General features: G+C 34.8%; 1 protein-coding gene across 5 annotated transcripts in view; it reads left to right on the top strand.

The window, feature by feature from the left end:
* DIAPH3 (diaphanous related formin 3) overlaps positions 1–19,878 on the top strand; it is a 485,199-nt gene that overhangs the window by 312,988 nt on the left and 152,333 nt on the right. For all 5 annotated transcript variants that reach the window (XM_081815005.1, XM_081815002.1, XM_081815001.1 and 2 more), the window contains one exon: positions 5,841–5,976. In XM_081815005.1, coding sequence (XP_081671131.1) covers positions 5,841–5,976 — 136 coding nt within the window. The remainder of the gene's footprint in view (positions 1–5,840; positions 5,977–19,878) is intronic.

The raw sequence follows: 19,878 nt of genomic DNA, 5'->3' as shown, positions 1-19,878 counted from the left end.
GAAATGAAAGTGTGGTTTAATATTAGAATATCCATTAATATAATTCACTGCATTAAGACTTTAAATAGATTGAGGAAAACATTTGATAAAATTCAACGTGTGTTCAGATTTTAAAACAAGAACAATAAACCGGTCAAACCCTCTACCCCTAAGTAGAAAACTAGTGACAAAGAGAACCCTCGTAATCTAGTAATGGGAATTTAACTCCTGCAGTATGATTAAAACAAGAAAGATACAAAGTAGAAAATTTGATAAGTAGCCATCCATTATGGTTGTCAATGAATATACGAAAAGGAAGCCGCGAGAAGATTATTGGAAATAAATTTTATCAATGGAATATATAAACAGGTGTATTAGTTCCAAAACATTAGAAATCATAATTTTTTTAAAAGGCACCATTTAGAAGAACAATAGAAAATACAAAGAATAAATCGAACATAAACTGTCTAAGGCCTGGATGGAAAAAGTGTATTTTTTTTCCAAAAGACTTTAAAAAGGCCCAAGTTAATGGAGAGCCACATTATGTTTATAAAGACTCATTATTATAAAGATACCAATTTTATCTAAATCTGCAGAATCAGAGCAATTTTGTTCAAAATCCTAATAGGGCTTTTCAAAAACTTCAGTAAGTTTGCTCTGAAAAATAGGTGACTGAGTGAAGACAATTCTACAGAAGAAAAATCAAGCATAAGCTATAATACTTAGGACAGTGTTATTGATGCAAACAGGGATATATTGACCAGATGGACTGAAATAGCCCCCAAAAACAGCACATATATGGCCACTTCAAATCCAAAAGAGATGGCCTTTGCCAATCAGTGGGCAAAGGCTGGGTTAGTCGTGAAAAGTTATGGTTCAACTCTTCATAGAAAAAAGTAAATAGGGTTTCCACCTCACACCATTCAAAAACATTGATTTCAGATAAAGTAGGTACTAAAATGTGAATAGCATCATTGAAACTTGAAGAAGAAAGTGTAGAAGAATCTCTTTGTCTTTGAAGTAGGAAAGGATTTCTTAAATAAGTTACAAAAGGTGCTAGCAGTAATAGAAAAGATATTTTTGACTACGTTTAAGAACTTCTGTTTACTGAAAGACTACATAAGTAAATGAAGTATGACAGTTAAAATCCAAAATCTATTTATAAAATAAACTGACAAAAGATTACTATCCAAGATATTTAAAGAGCTGCAAATTAAGAAAATGATAACCTAATGGAAAAGTGGGTAAAAGATACAACGGGCATTTCACAGAGTAAGAAATACAAATGTTTTATAAACATGTGAGAAGCAACTTGAACTAATTAGTAACCATAGAAATACAAGTTAAAAGCACCATGTGATACCGTTATAAGCTTGCCAAATAGAAGACTGATGATAACAATCTGGTTAGTATGTAGGCTATGATTACGTGCTGATGGTAGCTGTATCTTTTGGCACAACCACTCAGGAAATGCTTTGACACATCTAGTAAGATTGAAGAGGAACCTCTCCTTTTATTCATCACCCAGCTCTCCTCCGACCCGAGAGAGCAGCGGCTTTCAAACTATTTTGGTCATAACCCACACTGTCAAATAATATTTTACAGGGGGACCCAGCACTCCTTAGAACAAAAACAAAAAGCATCATCAAAGAATACTTACTGCTTGTGTTACATTCTAAAATGTTCTGTTCTCTTTCACTTAAAGAAACTATCAACAATTTCTAAACAGATTTAAGAACGAGCTAATGGGATCTACCATTAAAAAACTCTTACACATAGGTACAGGGAGACATGTGTAAAAATATTGGTATCTGCATTGTTCATCATAGCCAAAAATCCAAAGCAGTTCAAATCCCACCCATAGGTGAGTAAATAATAAAATGACTTAATATTATAAGCAGTGAAAATGAGGTTCTATTTTTATATAAAAATGTGAATGAGTTTTAGAAATATAATGCTGAATGGAAGAAGCAAGTCATAGAAGTTTGTAATAAAGATGAATTTAAAAAAAAAAACAACTCAGAGATAATGTTTAGGAGAATAGTCACAGCGTATTCTGCCAGACTGTTCTAATTCTAAACACACACACACTTGTGTGTGCTTATTGAAATTCACTGGCTTTGAGTCATTTTGGTTTCTCTGGGACAAAATGTATGATGCTATAATGTATATTGAAACTCGTGGCAAAGTTCTTGTTATGCAGAAAACAAATTATAGGTGGGAAATAATTGTGAGCTCATTTTTTTTTAGAACACACACATGTACATATATTTGACATATCTATATTCTTGTGTACACTTATTTTTTAGCCTACCTATGTATTTTTATAGAGCTATTTTAGAGTCTGCTGTTACCATAAAATGCATGTGAGCTTTAGGAGCTCAGGTAAATTATTGATTACAACTTTGAAACGAACAGTCAAAATGTGACTGAAGTTTTAAAATCGTCTGTGGTCATTGCCCACAGATCTTTCAGACCCGAACATGTGCCAGGCTATCGCGGGAACATTCTGCAAGCACCCAGAGAAATTTTTTTGGCATTGCAGAGCTGAAAGTAGTTGGTGGCAGTGCGGTTTATTTGCCAATTGACTGAATAGAAAACCAGGCCAAGAATAAGGGAAACATAGCATAATGTATATAGACTTGTCAAATCACTAAGTTGTACACCTGAAACTAACATAACATTATGTGTGAACTATACTAAAAATAAAAAGTTAAAAGAGGATTAAAAAATCAATGTCTTATAGCTATCTTTATGTATAGCTCATCTTTAACTTTTCTTTCTAGCTTTGAATTTAGAATTGAAGTTACTAAGAGGCAGTTGTATCTAGAATACTGTGGCTTTCTAACTGTTCATCTTTTCTGTTTTCGGCTGCTTTTGCTTCTCAACATTTAGAATAAAAGAAAATTCCCAATTACTGTTTGAACTGGGATATTAGTTTCAGACTAAATACCTATTTCTATGCTGTCTGTTGGTATTTTTCCACCTGAAATTCTTCTAGTAGTTATAGTGTCAGAATAAGATATGTTTTAAATGAGATTGGCTTTTAAATGAAAATCAGTAGTGCATTTTCCATAAAACAAAACAGCTTTAAGAACTATACAGAGCTTATTCCTTAAATGTAAACATTATTTTTATAGGTCCCAGGAAGTAATTTTGACTTCTTCTTGCCCAATGGAATACTAAAAGGGTGTGGCAATTATGTCTGGTTATAGGTTGTCTATTAAATGTTCTCAATGAAATGCATCCAGTCATTAAAGTAGAAAATTTACATCAGAAAATTTTGTACTTTAATAAGTTTAATAAATAAGCTACATGATATATATATTTTTTATTTTTTGTAGGTTCCTCTTACTCATTTCCCTCAAGCAAGAAATACAGTTTTGATTTCTGAATATTTGCCCATCTTTTTCTTTACCACAATCCAATCTTCCCTGTCTCCCTTACCTATACACACATGGGTACCCATGTATACGTGTGTACGTGCACACACGTATACATGCTTGTCTTTGAAACCACACTTGTTTTCTACTTTTATGCTGCCTTTTCCTACCTTCCTTATCTTGATTTTTATAGCAGCCTTTGTCTTAGAGTTGGTGCTTAACATATGCTGCCGTAAGTCTGAAGCAGCATGGTAGAAAGAACATACACCACAGGCGGGCTTTCCGTCCTGCCTCTGCCTCTTCCTACATTCATTACAATGAGCAACTATTGACCATTCTGTGTCAAATGGAGAATGCAGAATCCAATTTGAAGATTGGAGGGATTGCATGGGAAAGCACCTATTACTGCAGCCGGCGTTTCATAGCTTAGCAGTAATAGTGTTAATATATGTCATGAACTGTGAGGAATAGGAGAATTTACCTTGTTAGCCTGCCATCACTTCATGAATGTTGGCAGAAGACACAAGACTGGAGTCAAAGAATTTATTACAGTAATAGCACTAGCCAGAGTCAACAGTTGTGTAGATTCCTGAGTCTCTATTCCCACAGGGTGATGTGAAGAAGGCCAGTTTAATACCTACATGCACAGTGGTTTGTATTACTGGAGTGAAATCGTGAACTTAGGGAACTCAGTCTTTTTTAAGAGGTAATAAAGGGAACTCAGTCTTTTTTAAGAGGTAATAAGACAGCCCAACCTTTGCCCCAGTTTACATACTGGCTGGTGAACAAATCCATTTACTTAAGAGGAAGACCTTACCTCTATCTTCCAAGACTATTCATAATATATCTTTGAAAAGATTGTTGGGAACGAAGGTGCTTGATTAGCACTTTTACCTTAGAGTGCTTGGTCTTGCACTCTCTTGCTTGAAAATCTCCAGTTGTTTTCCAGTTCCCTTGAAAGAAAATCCCACCTCCTTATCTTGGCTAGAAGACCCTAAGTGATCAGGCTTCAGCATATCTCCTCACCTCCTCTTCTACCATCACACTGGCCTTCTCTTTCTCTCAAACGCACCAACAGCCTTTGCATTTGTTCTTCCCCCAGGTTGTCACCTAGTTAGCTGTTTGATATTGAAGATTCAGCGTGAATCAATCAGTGAGTGAGGCCTTATCTGACCGCCTCAGTGTAAAGTACCTCCCCAAGCATTCTATCACATCATTTGTTTTTTTCATGGTACAATATTTATCAAACTCTTTTTATTTATTGTCTGTCTTTGCCTCCTGGCCCACCCTATCACACAGAATATAAACTTGTTTTATTTAGAACTATATATACATCTATGCATATATAAATCATATACACACATATGTATATGCCAAGTGATACTACCATAATACCACTTATTATTCGGTGTCTCGGTATGTATTGCATGAAGGTCTGGATGGATGAATTAATATTGCTTCTAACCTAGGCTTTTTGTTCCTCCTTTTTTTTCCATGTACTTTTCATCGTTTTGGTCAATAATATTAAATTTTGCTATTTGATTTCTAATGAAGACCATGTACCCTCTCTAGGGTTAACAAAAACAAAGACTATGACAGTAGAGAAATGAAAGTTTCTCCCCAAAATAACATAAGCCACCTACTTGTTAAAGTTTAGTTATGCATGTTTCTATTTAATACTAATATTGATAGTATTAATATTAATACTATTAATCACTAATATTAGTGATAAACAAGCAATTAGATAGTCTGTTTGCATCCCTTGGTACTGAGAATCACAATAGGAAATTGTAATATGTGCTATGCTGTTTGTTGGCACATAGAAAAATCCTTGTTTACCTGTTAATTCACACTAATGCCATGTGAGAGGTGTTTCTTGATTTGTACAAAACTTAGAAAATAAAGAATTAAATCACATATCTGTTCAGGATCCTATAGTTCACATGTTATTGGTTTTGAGGAGAAGTCAGAGGTCTAGCTTTGAAATGCCAGATACTCCTCTAGTCATCCTGTGACACTTGGCTTCATGTGAAAGAAATTGTTAAATGATGGACTGTAATATGAAACAATCATTGCAAAATTTCAGCTCTTTTCTATCATTTTTTCGACTACTTTTCTGGTACTCAGTAGTTACCTAGCAGAGGATGTATGGGAGGCTCTAATACATTTGCTAGACCCTCTTTTGGAAATACATATAGGGAAACAGTTTTGATTTGTAAATTAAGTGCTTTTTTATTTTTAGTTTCTGTCTCCCTTCTCTTAGTTGATTCCACTAAGATGCAGGTGCTTCAAACATAAGTTGTATTTATAGATCCATATTTAACAAGGGTTCCTGTGCTAATCTTTTAAAAGACTGTGTTACTAATATTAGAAGTAGCCATTATCTAAAAGATATTTAATCACAGTTCTACAGATTAATAATTTTTGTGGAATCACTGTGGTTAGAATTGATCATTTTCCACAATTTGTTTGTAACAGCAAGCAAGAAAGGAGAATGTCAAAAAAAGAGAAGCAGAGGAAAGGGAAAAACGTGCCCAAATAGCCAAAGAATTGGCAGAGAAGGAAAGGCTTGAACGCCAACAAAAGAAAAAGCGCTTATTAGAAATGAAGACTGGTGAGTACTGTCAGCTTTGCTATTTGTACTGGTTATTAGCAGCTTAATAAACTTCTGTGAAAAAAGAAGATATGATCACCTATTTGTATAGTTAAGCTGTAGAGCCTTTTTTTTTTAAATGGCTTTCCCCCTTTAGTTTACTCACAAGTAGTGCTTTTACCTAACTGGTCATCGGTTGTAGGTAATACTGGTCCCCTGGTCTATTCTTGTAGTCCCAGTATATTCGCGCTGTTGTGACTGCTACTTCAGTAACCAATCGGTAATGGTTTATGTCAATCAGTAAACTAACAACTATAGAAAACTGGGAAATTCTATTGGACAAGTAACTTGTTTTTTTCAACAAAATATTCTAAGGGAGGGAAAAAGTGATGGAGGGAAATGTATTGATTAAAAGAGTCTTAAGAGACTTATCAACCAATTGCAATAAATTGAACTTACGTATATTCTAATCCAAACAAGTATAGAGAAAGGCAGTCTGAAATATTTGAATACCTTTTTTTTCCTGTAGGCATGACAATGTTGTTGCGAATATATTATAAAGTATCTTTTAGAGACTTATCCTTTAATTTTACAGACAAAAGTATGTCTGAGATTTCAATCAAAATAGTCTAGCATGACCAGGAAAATAGGCGGGTGTGTAGATGAAACAAGATTGGCTATAAATAATAGTTGCTAAACTTGGGTGATGGGTGCTTAGAGGGAAGGGTGTGTTCACTATACCATTTGCTCTACTTCTGTATATTTTGAAATTTTCTTTAATAAAAAGCTCTTGGAAAAAAAATAGAAAAATTACAGTTTTACAAAGATATCTATGTATATATTCCAAAGCTAGAGGATACCACTAACTTAGAAGCGAAAGAATTAAGTAAATTGTAGTTACATTTCACTCCCTCAAAATTCTGGTTCTTCCACCTCTAAGCCACTAAGGATTGCAGAAGGCTTTAATTAAAATCCATCAACTTCACTTCTAAATTACCATAGTTTACAACTCAGGGCTGCAAATTCACCTAAAGTTTCCCCAGGGGTAGACAGATGCCTTCTTTGCCTCTTTTACTTTCACTTTTACAGACATATTTTATCTTTAATAAAGCAAACTGAGTACCTTAATGTATCACACGTTTCTTCCAGGAGAAAAAAATAATCATCTAAGCACAGCTTCTTATTTAGAAGAGTACACTTGAAATTCAGGAAGTGTTCTCAAAAATATCTTAAAGTGTTAACTAAAATGGAGATCAGAAAGGTTTAATATTGATTTTAATGTTTTTGGAAATCATTTTAAAATAATTGACTATGCCTAATTTACCAGACATTCTTATATTAGAACATTAGTTCATTTAGTATCGGCCAAAGTGTCATCTGGATGAGTTACTTGATAGCAAGCACATGGGCTGTATTTGTGGGTTTTGCCCAGACCCTCTGGTCTGCCTATACAGAGCCTCTCAGCAGTTCTCTTCTATCAACCTGGAAAGTTAAAACCTGGTAGGAAACAAAAATTTTAATGAAATGTTAGATCCAGTTTAATCTCAGTAATGTTTTCATTTAAATTTTCCTTTCTCCTGAAGGCATTTTATTTTTTTTCAATTTTATTTTATTATGTTAATCACCATACATTACTTCATGAGTTTTGATGTAGTGTTCCATAATTCACTGTTTGTATATAACACCCAGTGCTCCATTCAGTATGTGCCCTCTTTAATACCCACCTCCTACACTGTTGGTGGGAAGGCATTTTATTTTTAAGAATAACGAAGTTCATTTTATTTTTCCAATTTAAAAATAATACGGCTGTGTTACAGAAAACACCTAAAAAGTAATTGATCGAAAGACCATTACCCATAATCGTCCCATCCAAAAAAAAAAAAATCCCTGTTAATATTTTGGCACATCTTTCTTTCAGTTTTAAAATTTTCTACCTTTTAATAGTAGCCATATGATAGTACTGAATATGCTGTTTAGCATCTTGCTGTACTTTCTGAATGTTTCCTGTTATTCTTATGATTCTTAATTTGTCATTTGCAATACCTGTGTCATTGCATTCACTGGGTATGTCATATCTAATTTAATTTGCATTAGTCTTAATGAGGTCATAGAACAATAGTTATTTCCGTCTTTTCAGTGTGATATGTTTATGCATAATGGCTAACAAATATTTGTAATTATTAGGATAAAGTTTCAAGACTTTTTGATGCATGCTGCCAAATTGATTTCCAAAAGTATTATTCTAATTTCACCCGCTTTTAGTATTAGTTTATGAACACACTTTGGTTGAATACTGTCATTTTTAAAGATTTTTGTTAATAAAGTAGAAAGTTCTGTTTTATCTTAATTTGCCTTTCTTTGAGTACTGATGAAGTTGGACATTTTTTCAAGTATTTAACAGTCCATTTGTATTTCCTTCTTTGTGAATTGTGTTGTCTTAGTCTTTTTCTTATTGATTTACACATGTTAGCTCATTGAGCATCAATATTTACCTTTTAAGTATATTTTCTCACTTTTTTTTATATCTGGATATATAAAAATGTTTTATAATTTTTGCTTTTGTGATTTTTCTTATCTTTAAATTTAGTCATCTTTACAGCAGTTTTATATCCATTTCGATTATTTTTCTAGCTTCAGTTATTCATAATACTATTCTGCTCCACTTAATTGTAATTCTTACTTATTCATATACTAGGGTCTGTTTTTGAAATTTATCAAAACTGTTCTAATACTTACCCATCAGTTATGGTTAATAATTGGTTTATATTGCTTTCACATAGGTAATTTTTTGTTGAGAAGGTTAGTTCTCTTTTCATTCCAGTATAGTTAACATACAGTGTAATATTAGTTTCAGGTGTAAAATATAGTGATTCAGCAATTCCATGCAACACCCAATGCTCATCACGACAAGTGCCCTCCTTAATCCCCATCACCCATACCCTCACCCACCTCCCCTCTGGTAACCATCAGTTTGTTTTCTATAGTTAAAAGTTTGTTTCTTGGTTTGCCTCTCCCCACCCCCCCAACCCTGTCTTTCCTTTGCTCGTTTTGTTGTTGTTGTTTCTTAAATTCCACATATGATTGAAATCATATGATATTTGTCTTTCCCTAGTTTTGCTTAGCGTTATACTCTCTAGCTCCATCCATGTCATTGTGTATGGCAAGATTTTATGGCTGAATAATATTCCATTGTGTGTATATATATATATATATATACACCACCTCTTCTTTATCCATTCATCAATCGATGGATCCTTGGGCTGCTTCCATAGTTTGGCTATTGTAAATATGCTGCAATAAACATAGGTGTGTATGTATCCCTTTGAATTAATGTTTTTGTATTTTTTGGATAATTACCCAGTAGTGTGATTACTGGATCAGATCATATGGTAGTTCTATTTTTAACTTTTTGAGGAAACTTCATCCTGTTTCCTACAGAGGGTAATAAGGTAGATATGAATTTTTTTAAATAAAGGTTTCTTTTGCATCTTTTGGGAATCATAGAGCTTATCTTATTTGACCTATTGAATTACCTTATAAAACTATATGCTATATCTTCCCAAACATGGGTCTCAATAGCTGTAGGGTTCTCACTTGATAGACGCTCCCCCAAAAATGCTAAGGTCCTTATGTGCCAGACAGTTTGACATTTCCCAGGAGAGTGCTCTTCAAAGGATAGTCAGGGCAACATTAATTTATATAGATAATATTAAATAAATACTTTAAGACAGTGTATCTTTACATACTCTATATTTGTGAATATTTTAATATATTTAGTTGGAAAGTCATTTGATAGGAAAGAAAGTTATCAGGTAGGACACTACTTTTGAAAACACTTGAAAATTTTGGAAATCAACTTTGAATTTCTTTTTTTCCTGTAGCCCATGGAATTTTAACGAATCTAGGGATATATCCCAAATTTCAGAGCACCTAAACTTATAATATCCTCACCAAAGTGAAATACCTCTTCTAAAACCCTAGTAAATGATGATTATTTCAAGTGGTCTTTAGTTTTCCTTTAAACATAAGATTGCTAATATAGAAGAACAAAGTAGTCAGTCTCTTATTGTAGTTGCTACAGCTAAGTTAGTCATATAAGTATCAAATATATTATTATTTGTTGATATCTTTTTTACATTTAAAAATAGTACAGATATGCAATCACCTTTTCCTTTCCATATTAGATGTAGAATATGCTTTTTGTCAAATCATGATTTTTCCTAACATTTGGAGGCTTTATGAGGTAGAAGTCAGTAAAGTAGTATGTCTAATTAACAATTACAGAAAATATTCATATGCAAAATATCAGTTTTTGACACTGTTAACAAATACACTCACTGGATTTTATACATTTCCTATACTTGACAAATACTATCTTTAATTAAAATGTATCACCATGAAAAATATAAGTGCTACAGTTTTCCACTTCATTGGTAGAGAAAAGACATTTAATAGGTCACTTTTGTTTTATTTAACGAGAAATAGTTTTTGTATTTATATGCTGGCATTACACTGATAAGAATAAAGTCCCCGATGGAATGATGTTTTAATTCTAACAAGTCAACCAGACAACCACATGTAAAAGATAATTTCAGATTATAAACAGTTACCTGAACTAAAGGCAAGACAACAAGATAGAGATGCTGGCATGGTGGGTGGTGGTGACAAAATTTGGTCTTAGAGAACTAAGTATACAATGTATATGGAATGTACTAATTTAAAATATTGGTTCTAAAACTCCTTAGAAATTGATAGGAGAAATCAGGTCCATGTTCATATCCTATGCTATAGGATATAGCATATCCTATACTAAATATGCCAGTATGGTTTATTTTTTCAATATCTTATTGTGAGCTAAAACTCTGTGTTATTTTTCCTTGTGGGTGTTCTATTTTAGTACAGAAGAACATAATACTGCTTCAGTCTTTGTGGAAGTTGTCAGCCTAGCTTTCCTAATCTTTAAAAAAAAAAAAAATGTAGAAGGGCGAACTGTTGAATTTACCTTAGGGCTTTGTCACCTCTCTAGACCAGGGACTTTTTGTTTTATTTTCATATGTAGGGCACGCAGCCCTGAACGATTGAGAGAGAAAAATGTTCACATAACCCCATCATAAACCCACAGGGAGCTTCCTTCCATATATTTTCATGACTTTAGTATTTTCACCATGCAAATAAGAACTGTGTTTTTTCACAGATGTACAAATTCTTGTTTCACCACCTGAGGTAGTAGAGTAAATTAAATCCCTGCTCTTTCTTATCCACCATAAATCATTACTTGCCCTTGGCGAAAGAGCAGGTAACGATTTTCAAGTCTACTATTTATTATCACTATCATTTCAGGATGTGATTTTTGTTAATAGAATGAAAATAAAAATAGAATAGTGGGCTAAATTTCCCTAAGAAGAAAAACGAAGCATTGAAAATCCTTTTGCGCAGTGAAACTAAGAAAGCACAGAATCTCGTATTGTCATATTATAGCTTTAAGAGGTCATTTTTCTCATTTTTGTTTTCTTTAAAAATGATGAGCCTGGAGGTCTCTTAAATATTCACACATACAGTTTTGGTTATTTCTGTTGAATGATTTGTTATTACATTAAACAAGCAAAGAAATTACCTACATTTTTGTGATGTCTTTTTTTCAATTGGTATGTGAATTTCGAATACATTTTCTGAGGTTGGTATTTACATTTTGAGTTATTTTAATTGAGAATATACCCAAAGTATTAAACATCTGATGTAGAAACTAGTAAGTATAGACGCTCGTATTTATTTGTTTGAAGTGCACAGCTATGCTTATGTGTAATCATTTCTAGTGAGACAAATAGTAATAGCAATTTTATGTGATTATGTGCAAGTTTTTCGAGACTGTATTTCTGTTTCTTAATCGTGGAAACGAATAGGGCGTTTGATAATATAATTCAAATATTATGCTTTAAGACTTCCTGAGTATTTAAGTTGATTCACATAATTTTTAAGTAGCACATCAGAATGGCCTTGAAATGGACCCAGTGTTGTATAATTATGTTTTGTGGGGGAAGTAAATAAGAGCTTATTTAATGGAGCAATAAAAACTATATGAGCAGCTCCTATATTTCAGTCTTTAGGTTACAATTTGTTTATTATTTATTAGACTTAAATGTCTCATTTGGTACAACTTTAGTCTATTAAATAAAGAGATAATTAGCTTTTAGAAATCTGTTGTTTACCCACATGGCCAAAATGGCTCCTTTGTTTTCCATTCTGCAATTTAGAATAACTAAGCAATTAGGCCTCCATTTTAGAGGAAATGCATATTACATAAATACTACTTGGGAATGTCTCTGCCAATCTCAACAGATAGGCAATTAATGTGTGTACTTGCTTTCATAAAGGCTTTAACAATTACCCTGTCCTCTGCAGATATCATAAAACTTAGATTATTTTCCGTAATGGTGTATATTCTAGTTTTGTTCAGTGGTGCTTTCAGCTTTCTAGCATTTTTGGAAATTGATGCATAGAAATAGGCCAATGGTTTTAATCATTTCTCTATTTAGAAGAGTAGAACAAATAAGATTGCACTGGCTTTGATATATTTCTCTTTTCTTACCCTCATCTTTTATGGGACATTAGCAATAGCAACACCCACTTCTGCCACCATTTATTGATCACGTATTATTTGCCAGGTTCTGTATGTGTCCATTATTGCATGTAATGCTTACAGCAAATTTATGCAGCTATTTTTATCAGAGTTGCTTAATGTCTTTGTACGTGGTCACAGATTGAGCAAGCACTGAAGTCAAGTTTTCTGACCAGAGGACATATTTTTAAACTATTGTGCTATTATGCCTTTACCACTGATGGTCTGACCATAGTGCAGAAAAAAAGAGACCGAAATGAATTTTAGTAATTGATACCTAGCACTAGACTCTATACCTATGTATGGAGGTTGAGAATTATCTTCTCTGGAAACCTTGGGTGAGAGGGACAGCTCTGTCTTTGGTATCGTAGTCAGTGGTTTTAAACTATAGATACCCTCTTCCTTTGTGTTGGGGAGTTTGAGGATTGTCACATTAGGAAGGCTTTTCTACTCTGGTTCAGATTCCACTTTAATTCTTCTGATTAATCAAGCATTAGTTTACCCCAGTGCCCAGAACCCTGAGGATACCATCAGCACCACTCTTCCCCTCTAGAAAAGGGTTTTTCAATGGCCCGGATAGTTCGGGGCCCAACTGAGTAGCTAGAGCTCAACAGTTTGGAAGGGGGTGGAAACATCTGTAGTATTTTCATTACTTGACCCAAGTTAGAAGTGAAAGAACCAGGAAATTTTGTAGGATAGTAGTTTATGGAAGGGGCACAAACACCTTGGTGTGCTTTATTCGAGAACAAATGCCCTTAGACACCTTCACCCCCGCCACCAGCTCTACCATTTAACAAATTCTTTTCTGATGGTATTAGGAGACTCCATGAATAGTATCAAGGAGTGTCCAGTGGGGAATTTTTCCAAGAGTGTTGCTAATAGTTACACAGGTTTTCATGTGTGTGCAGGAATCTCTTTCACTGGAATAACACAGTTTCAATGGGGAAAAGTCATTCAGAGTCCTGCTTTTCTGTGCACTAATACACGTCTTCTCTGTATGGCTGTGCAAGGCCTACACACCATCCTCTCTTTACAAAAAGCCTCTGAAAAGAAAGATAAGGAGAGGAGGCTCCCAGACTTCTCTAGCACAACATATCTTGAAACTGTGATTTTTTTTTTTTTTTTTGGTAACTTCTTGAGTTGTGTCACTCTTCGTTTAACATCGTTATGGTACATCCTCATACTAACTGGCTGTTCATCCAATATTTAAGAACCATTTTGAAAATGGTTTTCATTGCCCTTCTGAGTATTCTGTAATATTAGCTATATGCCGACTAGAAAATGACTCCAATTTCTTGTTGTTGTTTAAATTTGTTTTATAATGCAAGATTAAATGCCAATTAATCGTAAACTTTTTTGGGGGCAAAAGAATTTCAATCTTTATGGTGTCGTATGGGTTACTTCTAAGAATTTTACCAAAGAAAACTTTTTATGAATATCACTTAACTTATGGCTCTTCTATTACCAAGCACAGATTCACCCTGCTTTCTACCCTTCGAGGGCAGAAATCCTACCAATCCATTATTTTAATCTTAGTACCATATTGAGAACATTATAACTTTGACAACATAGGCTATAATCACAGTGCATCTTCTGTGTGTGTGACATTGACTCCTCCTTAGGTAGCTGTCCCTCCCAACCCTTATTTACATGGTGTATACTTTCCAAACCAGTGGACTATTATCATGATGAGCCCTCCCATGTCGCATTGCTAGTTCTGAGTAGAATGAGTATTTGTATTTGAAGTTATTTTTAATTTCAGAGATAGACTGTGAGTATTGTCTTACTTTCAGGCATAACCATAGATCTCTCCATTTTTTAAGAAACTTATCCCACCTCTATTACTTAATGCATACTCTTTACACATCATGTAAATGTCTGTTTTTAGCATTTACCCTGAGAAACACAGCCCTCCAGAGAGAGAGGCTTTTGAACTTGATTGGTGCCTGTATAGAGTCCAGTCCAACACTTATAAAAAAAGAAAAAAATTATATCACAGTTGAAAACGAGGTGAAATGTATGCCACCCTTGAAGGCTGTTACTTATTGGCACCAGTCAAAAAGCTAATAACAACCAATCAGACAAAACTGTAAAAGAAACTGGATTGCTTAGGGTTTGGGGCAGCTAAATCCACTCTCTGTCTACAACCCCTTTCCAATCCAAAAATGCAAATTTGCCCCTGAAAACCAGAAGTTTTTAAGTAACTTCAGTGTCCAAGCTCATTTGATGCCAGACATGGCCTGAACTGACAGGAGACCCCATCGAAGCAGAAATAATAATGAGTTTAATTAGAGATGCTGCCCTAGGTTATTCTGGATGTGGTAGTGTTTCACAGCGTATACACCTTTTTGATCTTCTTACAGTCTGCAAAACAGATTCTAAAACATCTGACTGTAGAATTTGTGGATAAGAGACTACGAGTATGTACTTCCCAGTGACTGCTCTCTGACTCTATTGAACTGGTTATAACCATCCGCTCTTTACCTCAGGCACTCTCATCCCTGCTTCTCTGTGCTTATTTCTGGTGTCCTCTTTGCCATAAATACCTTCCCTCTAATTCTTAACTGAATCTAACAAAATCGTGTTTGTTTTAATTCCAGTGTTCTCTAAAATGTGTTATCTGAATATTTGTCCTTGATAATAGTCTCTTTTTGGTAAACCATTATAGTCTTGCTATATAACTTAATGTATGGAATATTTGGTTGCACTCATTTCATTTGCTTTAGTGTTATGCTACTAATCGATTGTACATTTTTCAAGAACTTGGCCTTCAGCAATCTTTATCTCATAGGACCTAGCATGCGGTGTGCGCATAGGAAATACCACAGAAGACACGCATAAGATTTGTCAAACAGTTGATAAAAATTAACTGGTCAAATGACATCTCTTCCATTTTGTGTTTAGTTCAGCATATTGTTATTTATATGTAAAGTAAAAATATAGCTCAAACTACAGAACCTTGAGCCAAATTAGCCGGCACCTGTTTTTATAAATAAAGTTTTATTGGAAGACAGCCACGCTCATTCCTTCACATATTGTCTGTGACAACCTTGGAGCTACAGGTGCAGAGTTGAACTGTTGGGACATAGACCATATGTCCCACAAAGCCTAAAATATTTGCTATCTTGTGCTTTATAGAAAAAGTTTACTAACTCCTGATAGTGATCAATAATCTATAGAGACTATTCTTTGATTTTTATGGTGCAATCTAAAAAAAAAAAAAAAAACCCTGTTCTGTCAACTTTTCTCTTGTCTCCCTGTAACCAAAAGAATGCATCTGCAAAATGGCCAATGTGTATTAGAAAATGAGGATCTTGGGGCGCCTGGGTGGCTCAGTCGGTTAAGCATCTGCCTTCAACTCTGGTTATGATCCTGGAGGATCCCCAGGATTGAGCCCCACATCAGGCTCCCTGCTCAGCGGGGAGTCTGCTTCTCCCTCTGCCCCTCATCCCACTCGTGCTTGCTCGCGCTCTCTCAAATAAATAAAATCTTAAAAAAAAAGAAAAGAAAATTAGGATCTTGTAGTTAAACACAAAGTATTGATAAAAAATAATGGTAATTGTCAGGGAAAACTAAATCTTTCAGCACAGAAAGAGAAGCATGTGATTTTTAGATTCTTTAATTTAAAATGAAAAGTTGTGCAGTTGAACTTTTGAAATGCTAGCAAGCATCTGGACTGCCAATTGTTCCAGTCACCAATCCAGCACAACTATTGTGCTCTTATCCTTTTATCCCAGCTTATAGTCCCCAGTATTGCTGTACTATTGTTTGTATATCTTTTGAGATGAAAATATCAATGTGTCAAAAGGTCATAGGGGAAGCCAGGTTTTTATTTCTTTATTAATAGGCTGTCTCTTTTCTCTTCCTATTTTTGGTCATTTTGACATTAAATTCTTAAGGTTGAAGGAAATCCATTCAGTGGTGCTGAACTTGGTCACGAAGGTTGCTAAGTCTAAAGTGATTATCTTGCCATTTTAAAAAAGGAACTCAGTAGTATTTGGCTTTTGATGATGAATAAATAAACCCTAGGACAGATGGGGAAAATTAAGCAGAGAAATTGAATATTTATGTGTTACTTGAAAATGGTATAAATAGGCATTAGTGTTTAGATGAAATTAGACATTATTTTGTGATAGGATTTTAAAATATTGTTTCCTGGATAGCTTCCTTCCTCAGATATCCAGTGTTCTTCAAGAAAATTAGAAGCAACATAATATTAACAGAGTTAATGTTGAGGGCAGCATTAACACAAGCTTGGATGCCCCAAGGCAGGAAGAATTTGACAGACTAGTGTAATAACAGAAAATAGATGACTGACTGTTTTTGGAATAAGCAGTTCTTGGGAGACCATTGCCTGGGTAGAATGAACTGTCACTATAGAACTCCCACCAATAATTATCATTAATGGATAAAAGTGACAGTAATTTTAGTCCAGCACAATCCTTTGAAGGTTTATTTTTAAACTTTTAGTGCTATCCATGCAGTAACTCTTGCAAAGTCGAAACATTTTTTTGTCAAATTAGTGTTGAGTTAGAGGCTCCATCAGGAACTTGCAAGTGTTGTGTGAAGGTTCAGTGCCTTTAGAAGCTGGATAGTTTCCCTCCAGAGTCATCCTGACTTTGATTCTCTGACTTGCCATTAGTTCTAAGATTCTAAACATGTGACAGTTCCTCTGTTTCACTGCATAGTAGCCTTCAAATGTCATAAAGTCGAGAAGGTTGGTGAACAAAAGGGACTATCTTAATTCAAAAGCCAAGAATTAAGAGAAAGGTAGTCGTTTTATTGTACTTCAGGTATATTTTATAAGTATTGATTCTGTTAGTGCTGAATTGCAATTATCACCTCTTGTTTCCAGTGGATAGTCTTGATGCTAATTAGATTGTATTTTCCCTTGGATTCATATGTGAATAAAAGGTTTTTTGTTTTGTTTTGTTTTTGTTTTACTTTGCCTTCATTTATTTGAATGTTTATTACGGAACAATGTTGACCTTTCAGGGAAAAAAAAGGAGTGCCTTTTGGTAGAGTCAAACAAATGTAGTGCCTTTTGAATGCATGGAGAGTTTTTATTAAATAAATATTAAATTAGTCAATAAATAAATCTACCAAATATTTTAATAGATTATCCTGTGATTTTGCTGTACCTCTGTTGATTATACTCTGATTTCAGCTTTGGTAGAGGAAAATATCATTTGTGATAATTAGAAGTACCTTTCATTCTTGCAAAAAGACCCTAATGCTGCTCACCTTCCCCATAGACTACAACCTTTTTAGGGACCTTATCTATGAGATTCTAAAGGAACTTGGCCTGAGGAAATGTGGCATTTTCTCAGGTATTTCTCAGGTATTTCTCAGGTATTATGGTTATACTGTGTTCTTGATTCTTGCATTTTGACTCTTTTAAGACACACAGCATTGCAATCTGAGGAAACGCTGTTTCCTAACTCATGGTATCTGCTGAGACTGAATGTAAAATGTCTTAATGTTATATTTGGAGGCATAGTGGAGAGTTTAAAAACTGTTCCTTCTCTACTTGGAAAATTAGGAGAGCCCAAATGATGCTGAGCTTTGTTCAGAACTGCTTTACTTGTGGTGTAGGAAAGCTGGGGAAAGAGTACTGTTTTTCAGATCTTTCAGCTCCCCCATGAGAAAATTCCCTTTTTATGTTTGGCACCATTTTTTTTTTATTTCTAAAGCATCACACTTGGATATAATAGAAATGGAATAATAACTGAGTCGCCATTCATCAACTTTAAACAGGGAAAGGTAAGAAAGGAGAAATATCTCCAGCAGTGTTTAGCCATGTTAGAATCTTAGGAACTCTAAGAGATATAAAAATTTCCTTCCGAGTATTACATCTTAGCTAGGGAGGCTTGTGTGTGCACGCAGGCTTTCAGCCTGCTCCCATTTAAGTGCAGTTAATATTGAAAACAGAAATAAAACGTCTTAAGAATTTGGTGTATTCCTCCTGAAACTTATCAGAGGCCTCTGTGGAATAAAAGTTTAGCTTAATTCATTAATTAAATGATATTTATCTTTTATAAAATACAAGAAAAGAGGAAAGTGACTTGAAGCATTTACTATAGTTACTTTACATGATACTTCAGCTAATATTCTAATTTGGCTCTAAAAGATTTGTTCTTTAAACAGGAAAGTCAAACATAATATTATTTCTCATTTAATCTTACAAAAATAAAACGCTTGTATTTAAAATTAGCCATGTTTTTTAAAAAGAACCTTTTAAAGTGAGCGGCTGTTTATCTTTCCAAAGCAGGTGTTTAATAAGCACTTTTAAAACATTAATGGAATTCACGTCTCTGGGGTAGGAATTCCTCAGTTGTACATATTCTATCTGAGCCAACCACTTAGAGGTATATTTGGCCCAATCCTAGGACGAGATATGGCATCTGTCCAGTTTGTTTTATGTGCTCTTGTAATATCGGTAACAAATAGGTATTTCACAGTCAGGAGAACAAACTCAGGTGTGCAAAGATGTAAGTTGGTATAAATGAAGTTTCATTTCTGACTCTGAAACACCCGCCTGCCTAATGGGAAACCGCTTAGTCATTTCTCTCTGTGTATGTATACCAGCGTCAGATTGAGTTATTCTTGTTTGAAATCCCTGTTTGTGCTCTCTTCTTATTGTCCTTCTCTCTAAAACGGATGCCAAGCTTGAAAGCCAGCTTTCGGGCACTTCTAGCAGCGTGCATTCTTCTTGATTCAATTCTGACTGGGCCCAAACCAGCCTCCCTACCTTGACATAATTTCTTGTGTCTTCCTTTGGTAAGGGTGAGGTCTCTTTCGCTCTTGAGTGGGAATCTAGGAGATCTGCTTGGGTTCTCTTAGACACCTCCTCTGCTCCTGGATATTGGCGATTCTCAGAGATGTCTCCGTGTTATGCACTTGGATTTGCACTTTCTCTCTGCTCACTTCTTTTTCTCCCCAGCCAGTGCCCCTAGAAGTCACTGTGCTCCTCCCGAAGCACTCATCCGTGGGGACTGCAACCTTTCACTTAGGTTTGTCCCCTGGCCGCATCAGTAGACCCGCTGCTCTCCAAGGGCTGCACGTTGGACACGAGATGCTTCCGCTCTTGGATTCCACTCCCTGTGACACCATGTGAAATCCTACCCTGTGAGTCCCATTTCCTCCTGGAATGAGGAACGGTGTGCAGGGTTCCTACCCTGCAGGAAACCTCCTCCCTTTCCAGTTTCTCCCAGCAGATGGGGGCATCTTGTCCATTTATGTACAACCCATGAACGTGATGTACCTTCTCTCCTACGTGGATAGTTCCAATATTGTGAATAGTCCTT

The sequence above is a fragment of the Leptonychotes weddellii genome, chromosome 3 (assembly GCF_054177405.1).
Source record: "Leptonychotes weddellii isolate Sample4059 chromosome 3, ASM5417740v2, whole genome shotgun sequence".
NCBI lineage: Eukaryota > Metazoa > Chordata > Mammalia > Carnivora > Phocidae > Leptonychotes > Leptonychotes weddellii.
This window is presented reverse-complemented; position numbering and strand designations above follow the sequence as displayed.